Here is a 10,076-nt window from a genome sequence, read left to right on the forward strand (position 1 = left end):
ATAATGTTTTTGTTGAAACACCGGCAACCGGTTAAAGCCGGGGCTTTCATACAATAGCTATGGTAAAATTTATGATACACGGAACTATCCAAATACTATGAAATATCTATAACTTATCAAATAGGAAAATATACACCTGTCATTTGTGACAGGACGAGTCTTTTAACCGGACGTAGCTTATAATCTCTCTTATAATAGTCAAAATTATATAGTAACCGAATATTTTTGAAATCAGTAAAAATATAGCTACCTTTTAAGACCAGAAGTGGTATTTACTAAACGGAAGTAGTAAATTGTCTTTCTATTGTCAGACAAAAAATGATAGGACACATGTATCTTTTGAAGTCCAACGAGATGTTTTTCTCAATCTTAATCTTCCAGTTCCCATATTGGTTACATAGCATGAGCAACACGATGGGTGCCACATGTGTAGCAGGATCTGCTTACCCTTCTGGTGAACTTGAGATCACCCCTAGTTTTTGGTGGGGTTTGTGTTGTTTATTCGATAGTTTTCTATGTTGCGTCAGGTTTACTATTGTTTGTCTGTTTGTCTTTTTCATTTTAAGCCACGGTGTAGTCAGTTTATTTTCGATTTCACAGAAGGTCATCTTTTAAAAATTAGCAAATAAAATATGTTACATTCATTTCTAAAAAACAGAATAGTAAGCATTGACTAATGTCAAATTGTTCTAAACATTTGAAGAAATAAGACATATTATCTGTTATACGAATTTTACATGTTTTGAGGATGGAAATTTATGCATAGATGCATTTACAGAATAATGTATCGTTTGTAGGTCAATTCAGACCCGTTTTTCTATTACTCAACATGGATTCAAAATTTAATCGGTGTAACTATACAGTTTGTTAGAATACATCTACAAAATAAATCAAAACGGAAACTTTTGTCTGGAGCATACAAAAACGTAGGCGAAAAAAATGTCAAAATATGTGCAGTTTGATTACCCTCGTTTTATTTATTTTGCAATAATATTTTGAAATATGTCAGGGAAATATTAAGCAAAATTTGCAAATTTAACGGTATACACATGATACATGCACTTAAACATATTATATTTCTACAGTTATTATTTATATACTGCTATGTATATAGAGCACTACAGTTCAATAAACCTTTTGTGATATCTGATATCATCTACAGTCATTGTTTTTAAAATTACCTGATCAAAACTACACATTGTTCATATCCAGTAGTAAAGTTTAATTTGAATTAGGGTTTACTTTCCTTTAAAAGTGATCAGGAAAAATAATCATGGATATTCTACGACGTATTGTGCACACTGTTTTTCTGAATTTAATATTCAGTGGTAAGTGTTGATCATCTGTTACTCCAAGAATTTCTTTTGATTTTCTTGTTTTAGTTATTGATAGCGAACACAAGAAATGTACATATAAATAGAAAATAGTTTATATATGTTACAGTAACTAGGTAAAGTTAGGAATTTCAGTAAATACCTGTAATTACTAGCCAATTTAGTAATAACATGTATTTACTAGTTGTTTCAGTGATTACTGGTAATTACTGATTTTTTTTGTCATTTTTACAGCTATTTCCTACGGAAGCCGATAAGGGCCATTCAAAAAAAATATTTCATGTCGTTATTAAGACATCGATATGTCGTAATTTCGACATACCATGTCGTTGTAACGACATTGCTATGTCGTAATTTCGACATATCGTGTCGTAATAACGACATCACTATGTCGTTTTAACGACATAGCTATTTATAAGAGAATATGTATTAATGATTGGCAACAGACTAAATGACACAGAAATTAACAACTATAGGTCATCATAATGCCCCCAATAATTAGAAAAGCCCCCGCATAGTCAAAAAGGGAAGACAGATGCCAGAGGGAGAGTCCCCGAAATGCTGTGTAGCAGACAGTGTTATTATTTAATTATTAGCTCCCTTGGTAACACCCCAAATTTCATATTTAATGTATTTTATTGTAAAATAATTTACATGACGCTTAATAAGTATATATTTGCATAGCTTTTGCTATTTGAATTCATTGGTTAAAGATTACTATTTATATTGTAAAGTTTAATATTTGTATCGTCGCAAAATCTTTGGTTACCTTTTGTGGATACCTTCAGTGATAAACATATATATATATTATAGATTCCTTCTAGAATGTAAATAAGATTAGAACTCTTAAGTCCAATTTGTGGGATTAGTACTAATAGGGCTGTGCAGGCTAACAAGGTTAAACTTCTACCAGTTGGAAGAATAATCTGTGGATAAATCAAACATCCTATCTCCCTGTAAATAAGCGCAAACTACATGGCTTCTTGTAATAAGGGTGAATTGAAGTATTGATTGCTGTATTTCTACTTTCAAACGTTGGGCACGATGTTCCTACAACACGTTACACTTTAAAAGTGGTGTCGAAGAGGTTTTTTGACTTCGATTAGTTTTTACAAGTTTTTTTTCGATTTTATACATTGTTGGTTGTCATTAATATTGGTGATTGCACCTTCAAGTTACTGAAGTGACGACTTTAAATGATCTATTTCGGAGTACCTCCGTAACATAAATTTCGATTCGCATTTTACATCTTTTAAATAACTCGTTAAAAGCTATATACGATTAATAAAAATTGCAAAATTTAACCTGTATCGAACCTATGTTCCCGGGCGGAGTCTATAGCAACATGCACTATTCTTTTTTTTCGGCAGCAATCATCAACCTCTTATCCCAAATTTAATAACACGATTTGTTTTCATTATCATGAACATTTAGTTAAAACTTAAGCACATGTTACGTCGGAAATTATCGTCTTTATGATTTTAGACGTTTTCAGACGTTTGGACAAATTGGCTACAGGTTTGTAATGTATGGAAGCATTTTATTCCTTTAAGACCCATATATGTAGTTAATAAGAAAATAATCTTGGCATATTTTACTCTTCGTGTATCTAACTTTTGTTTTGATCAATTATGAAAAATAAGCGTTAACTGCTTTGAAAAATGAAATACCAACTTGGACAAAATGACTACCGTTTGAAAAACGACTATGTAGAAAAGATTTTATTGAATAAGTAATTGTTGAACTCACATGAGGCAAATATTTGTACTTTTGTTAGTTATTATAAATGTCTTACTCTTTTTATTCATTTTCTGCTATATCTACTTATAAGGTTCACTTTCAGTCGTTGAGTTGACGAAAAACGTCGGACAGTTTTCTTATTCCAGCTTAATATACAGCCACCGAGTCAAATGGTTAAAATAACGACTTTAACGCCACAAAGAATCGAAACATGTCGTTGTTCCTGCCAAGAATCAAGAAATCAGAGAATAAAAAATAGGATCACTATACATAAGAGTTAAAACAGTTTTTTTGTTATAAATGTAACGTTGAACATCCGTTTTTTTCACATAGCTTTCTGATTTTAATCCTCAAATATACTAGGTATTACGTAGGATACGATCAAGTGCTGTAAAAACATAATTCAAAAAATATATTGAATTTGTTTTAATATTGGTTCGTGTTTTCTAACATTTTTATTTTGTTTTCCGGACGAAATTGTGAAGATTCTGTTTTAAATCCTAGGGGTTGTAGGAACATCGTGGCCAACGTTTGCAAGTAGAAATAGAGCAATCAGTTCTTCAATATAGATACCCTTATTACAAGAAGCCATATAGTTTGCGCTTATGTATAGGATGATAGAAATAATGGCTTGCCTTGGTATGACAATTTCAGTTCTCTTATAACTTCACATATCAAGTTTATATCCTTCATGTTTAGCTGCACAGCTCTTATCAATATCTTCCAATCAATGGAGGGATCTTTGAAATACATAATTTTCTCACTGAAGGTATCCAAAGAAGGTAATCAAAGATTTTGCGACGATGCAAATATCAAACTTTACAGTATAAATAGAAATCTTTAACCAATGAATTCAAATTGCAAAAGCTATGCATTTAACAAATATTTACTTATTAAGCTTCATGTAAATTATTTAACAATAAAATACATTAAATATGAAATTTGGAGTTTTACCAAGGGAGCTAATAATTAAAAAATAACACTGTCTGCCACACAGCATTTCGGGGACTCTCCCTCTTGTATCTTTCCTCCCTCTTTTATAGCTGACTATGCGGGGCTTTTCTAATTATTGGGGGCATTATGATGACCTATAGTTGTTAATTTCTGTGTCATTTAGTCTTTAACCAATCATAAAACATATTCTTTTATATATAGCGACGTCGTTATAACGACATAGCTATGTCGTTAAAACGACATAGTGATGTCGTTATTAAGACATGATATGTCGAAATTACGACATGATATGTCGAAATTACGACATAGCGATATCGTTGTAAAGACATGTTATGTCGAAATTACGACATGCTAATTACAACATAAGTTTTTTTTGAATGGCCCTTATCGGCTTCCGTAATTTCCTAACTTGATGTTTTTGTTTTAAAATTAAAAAACATAACTCAAGATACCAAATAAGAAAGTAAAGGCGTAGGGATTTTAAGGGGGCTTACTTGGGGATGTAGGAATATAAGGCACATCAAAAGCAAAGTTGAGAATGGAAATGGGGAATGTGTCAAAGAGACAACAACCCGACCAAATAAAAAAACAACAGCAGAAGGTCATCAACAGGTCTTCAATGTAGCGAGAAATTCCCGCACCCGGAGGCGTCCTTCAAAAGTGCATACTCTTTATTAATATTTGTGAATTGAAACTGGAAAATGATTGTTTTATAGGTCTTGAAACTCCGTAAATATATGTATGCAAGACAATGATATCAATCCAAAATTGATTTTCATAATTTTGTTAAACTAAAATCTCAATCATGCACTATGGTTTCAAACTTTAAAATAACTTTTTCCAAAAATCTTGGATTTCTATCAAACTTGGACAGAAGCTAAATGTTTATGATAATAAGATAATATCCGAAAGTAAAGATTGTAAAAAAAAATCATTTTGTCCCTATATTACTTATAAACATGATAAATGGACTAGTTTTTTTCCTAATTACCATTTATACATACACTCTGCAGTTAAAGTTTTTAAAACATTAGATTTTATAAACCATCCTTGATTTTTACCCAATTTTGACAGAAGCTTCTTATAATACTAGTCAAAAGATAGTATCTAGAGGAAAATTTTAATATTTTTTCCTTATTTTTGTTGAGCCTGTGATTAACAGCAAAAGTAGGCGAGACTATTTGTTCTGCAAACCCCTTACAATTGTAATAGCTTAATACATCGATAACCCATCTTCAGCTAGGGGTTGAATTGAAGGTCACATGAATAAGTATTCAATGAGGTCCAAATATTCACTCGCAAGTGCACAACTCAATAACCTTGTTTCTCAGCTAATTTAACAAAATAGAACTAGATTGGCTACTAACAGTGAATTATAATTTCACTTTATCATTTTTATTAATGATTTAACAAATAAAAAGAATGTATATTTATATTTTTCATATCTCGAAGCTAATGCAAATAACAGTTCATTCCAGTTCTTAACCTTCACAACGTTATCTGATCTTTATAAGGTAATAAGTCTAAACATTCTTCAACTTCAAAGTTGTTTTGAAAAAAGTTAAAACTTAATGCTTTGTGAGAATTTTCCATTTCTGATTTCCATGTCTGCTGAAATTGGTAAAAAATTACCTGTATAATGCCCAACTTTAACCATTTTGGATTAAAACTAAAGTTACTCTGATTTAACCAAATATTTGAAAGTCCATACTTATTCAAGATATTTTGAATACAAATCAACCATTCAATATCTTAAGAGTACTAACTGATCTTCTAGTTAGTATTACCATAACTTTTGATCATCTGACCATAATACAACATTGTTTTAGCAGTCAGTAAATAGGTGTAAACACTCATTTTAAAACTATTAATTACTGGTTATAACTGGGTCGTTTCAGGAATTACTTGTATTAACTAAGTGCACCGGGAATTACCTGTAATTCCTAAACTTTAGTAATCACATGTAATTCTTATTTCAGCTATTTACTGTAACATATATAATGGAATACCATATTTTCGTGTGAGCTGTACTTTTTTTTCATTGGTCGTATTTATATCTTTTAACTATCTAGAATGTACTTTTGACCTACGATTGAAAATTATCCAGTATCTACCTGATATTCATGTAAATCATTATTTCAGACATCTTTGAGAGTAGTTCGATATATCTTAACTTCATAAATCTTAGCAGAGTAGGAAATTCCTGATTTAATTAATTTGAATTATATATAGTTAATCTTGCTGTGAAGAATATTTAACAAATTAAGGGAACTTCATAACAACTGACAAAACCAAATTTTCTTAATTAACGGAACGAGTTATATTTCAGACGTAAAACAGTAATTTTCCCAACCAAATGTCGGGTTAAATTTGTTTTTGTTTAGCTATCTAAACTTCCTACTTGCATGACTGTTGAAAATATTGATAAAATGATATTAAGAATTGATTGCTATTGTTAATCAAGTTAGAAGATGTAGTTTGATTGACAATGAGACACATATCCACTAGCTATGCTGTTTGTTTAACATCCAGTGACAAATAATGGCGTATTGTGAACGGGAACAAATTAACAATATATAAAATGTGTCTGTTCTGCTTGTCGACCGTTTAAAGGATGGGAATTAGTGACTGCCATCTGTAAACGAATGCACATACTTATATGATATGAAACTTATCATTTCATAACATTAGTGTAAAATATGTTTATAATTGAAAATCGGAAGCTTGCAATCTTGACTATTCTGCCTTCTTTTTATATTTCTAGAAACGGTGGCATCATTGTTTTACAAATGATGAAAACGGCATTTCTCGTTTTAATTTTTTTACACTGTCATATCGAAGCCTTTTATAGCTGACTATGCGGTATCGGTTTTGCTCATTGTTGAATACCATACGGTGACCTAATAGTTGTTAATGTCTGTGTCATTTTGGTCTATTGTGGGCAGTTGTCTCATTGGCATTCAAACATCATATTCTTTTTTATATTTGATATAAAATGGTGTTGTGGTATTAGAATAAAAATACCATAACAAATGTGCACAGACAGAAGACGGACATTCAAGAAAGCATTTACGCTCAATTGCCTTTGTTTGCAATGTTGACCATTTGATATTAAAATATGTAATATGTAAGACCCATAACATGGACAAATAAATAACCTAAATATTTGTTAGATATTGATAGAAGTATTTCATAATACAAACTCAGGCAACATTGTATCGTTTGGTTTTAAAATCGCCATCGTAAATTTAAATGTCGTAAATAATAAAATTAACATGGTATGAGTTGCATATAACTTGTCTACCATATGCCTAGCGTCAATTTTTTTTAAAAGTAAATCAACCAGTCCAGTCACAACTAACTGAAGAGATTCAGATATCATATACGTTTCGAATTAAAACAATTGTGAAATTTTAGGGCGCGAACATTATATTTTGTATATTTGTAATTCATTTTAATAGAAATATATTTTTTTTCAGTTGTGAAGATTGGTGGTGAATACTGTTACTACAGTTCTTACTATTCTGATTATGAATGTGATGGCACAACAAGCGGGTGTGTTTGATTTTCTTTTTTCTTTTATTGTTTCACAAAATACTAAATTTCGTTTTAATTCATGAATTAACTATTTAGCTGTTTAGTACAAAAGTGAGCGGGCGTTGATAGAAAAAAAGACAACTGTATTGTCTTATCAGTATAATTAGAAGATGCTAACTTCTTGTGTTGTTTTGGTTGGAAATGTTTTTGTTTATTTGTTTTACATGGTGAAACCAAAGCAACTTCAAGTACATGTTTTGATAGTCAAACGATTTGTCGAAAATATTTCATAAAGAGACTTTCGCTGTGTTCCTTCGCTGATTTCTAAAAAAAATTTACACATTATTTTAACTGGCAAATTAAGAAAAAAATGGTTGAATGGCAACGGATTAACGTCATGAGACAAAAGTCACATGTATATTGTAGACGATAAATAATAAATGTTGATGAGAAATGATAACCTTCTTTGTACTTGACTGACACCCTGGTCATACATTATAGTGCATCTAAATAAGTATATTTTGTTTATATATATGATCTGTTTATTATATTATGATATTTATTGATTCTTAATACTAACTCTTTTAGTGGTACCATAGCTGGTGCGATAGTAGGAACTATCATTTTTATAGTTGTCATAGTTGTTATAATTACCATTTGTAAAAAGCATTCAACCAGGACGACAACTATTCGTACCACGCCTCACTCTGGCGGAACTACAGTTATCACACAGCAACAGCAACAACAAGGTAATCTTAAAAAACAGAAACTATTACTTGGATTTTGATATTATACAGAGAATGGTTGATTTTGAATATAAATGCATATACTTGTTAAAAAAAATGGAGAAAATATGCACAGATTTGCATGTATGATCAGTATGAAAACGAATTCAGGTTGTTAGCAGTCGTACTAAAAAAAACTCCACTGTACAATCAAAGCAAAAAACCATTATGTATAATAATTTTGTTTATGAGATATAAGATTGACAGATTTTGTATTTTTGTTTTATCTTTTAACTTTTTCTCAACACGAGTATTATTCATTTGTTTCAGCCTCGGCAAAGACATTTCTATCTCAAATTTTGGAAAGCCTGTTACTTGGTGTTAGGTTTTACATTTAGTGTTTTGTGCATTTTTATTGAATTTTTAAATCAATGTGTTGTTTGCCCAGTGCTATTGAGAACAGTAGCATGAACAGTTACAAATCATTTCATGTGCTAAAATTAAAATTTAGGTTTACAATGACAAATGTTACATAGACATTATAAAAGAGAAAATACTTGCAGGACGTCCAATATACGTTTTCGGTAAAAAAAAAAAAAAAAAAAAAAAAACATACATACATTGTCTATTAAAACTATTTTGTGATTGCAAATTGAAAACTTCCTTTGTATGGATGAAATCACAAAACACCCGAACGTTGAGTAAAATTCAATTCGGAAAGTGATTAATTTTAAAAGCTGGCAAAATCAAATGCTCAAACACAAGATCGAAGTAATAACAACTGTCATATTCCTGACTTGGTACAGGCATTTTTTTATGTCACAAAACGTGTATTAAAACCTGCTTTTATAGCAAGCTAAACCTCTCACTTGCATGTCAGTTGCATACAATTCCTTTGTTTTGACAACGACGTGTGAACAAAACAAATAGACACAAAAGGTAAAAAAGAAATGAAAAACAAGATTACAAATTTACCATAGCCCAATAAAAAATGACGGAATTTATAAGTACAAAGCCACTTCAAATTGAACAACTGTAAAAACAATAAAAAAAAATATAATAAACAATAATACGACAAGCATTCAGAAACCGCTATAACTTGTGAGTAGTATGAACTTCTTTTACAATGGCCATGTTTTAATATATTTGTCATTCCAGCTCAACCACCAATGATGTATGGTCAGTATCCGCAACCAGGCGGTCCTATGTATAATCAACCACCAGCGTATCCGCCGCCTCAACCAAACTATCCACCACCACAAGGAAATTATCCCCCAAGATATTAACAGTGTTATGAATAAAATAAAACTTATGTTTGATGCAAACGGTAATTGAATAACTGTTGGTGTTTACATATTATGTTATGTTATTGCATTTATAATACCTGAAAGAACGATTTATTCGTCGAATTGTAAAAACAATGCTTTACCAAATTGATTAGAAACCGAAAGCCTCTCGTTTAAGATTTCTTGCATGAACTCAGGATTTACTATCTTGATAGTAAACACTTAATGTTAAACATTTTCTAAAAAAAAACACTGTCACTTGCATCAACATTTGAAATAAACTTTGACAAACATAGCATGTGAATAGTAGTCAAAATTACAAATAAACTCATCATAGATACCCGGAATAAAATTACAATATAGGATTATTATGTAGTGAAATGCAAAAATGTTTAATTTTGCTTCAAATAAGTACGTGGTGTTAACAATCGTTAGGTAAACTCTGTGTCTTGTGTATTAATATGTTTTATTCTATTTTCTAACATGACGTCCTTCAAACG

General features: G+C 30.7%; 1 protein-coding gene across 1 annotated transcript; it reads left to right on the forward strand.

Moving 5' to 3' along the window:
• The first annotated feature begins 1,227 nt into the window (after window positions 1-1,227).
• LOC134721556 (protein shisa-5-like) lies at window positions 1,228-9,814 on the forward strand. Its single transcript, XM_063584657.1, has 4 exons — window positions 1,228-1,328; window positions 7,508-7,583; window positions 8,154-8,314; window positions 9,449-9,814. The coding sequence occupies exons 1-4, from the start codon at window positions 1,274-1,276 to the stop codon at window positions 9,574-9,576; spliced, it is 420 nt and encodes a 139-aa protein (XP_063440727.1). The 5' UTR covers window positions 1,228-1,273; the 3' UTR covers window positions 9,577-9,814.
• The last annotated feature ends 262 nt before the right edge of the window (window positions 9,815-10,076 follow it).

The sequence above is a fragment of the Mytilus trossulus genome, chromosome 1, assembly GCF_036588685.1.
Source record: "Mytilus trossulus isolate FHL-02 chromosome 1, PNRI_Mtr1.1.1.hap1, whole genome shotgun sequence".
Lineage (NCBI taxonomy): Eukaryota > Metazoa > Mollusca > Bivalvia > Mytilida > Mytilidae > Mytilus > Mytilus trossulus.

What these genes read in the sequence shown, in the direction of transcription:
- LOC134721556 (XM_063584657.1), top strand. Translation starts at nt 1,274, where the DNA reads ATGGATATTCTACGACGTATTGTGCACACTGTTTTTCTGAATTTAATA. An exon ending in TGTGATGGCACAACAAGCGG is followed by an intron (nt 7,584 to 8,153) that starts GTGTGTTTGATT and finishes TAACTCTTTTAG; the next exon opens with TGGTACCATAGCTGGTGCGA. An exon ending in ACAGCAACAGCAACAACAAG is followed by an intron (nt 8,315 to 9,448) that starts GTAATCTTAAAA and finishes TTGTCATTCCAG; the next exon opens with CTCAACCACCAATGATGTAT.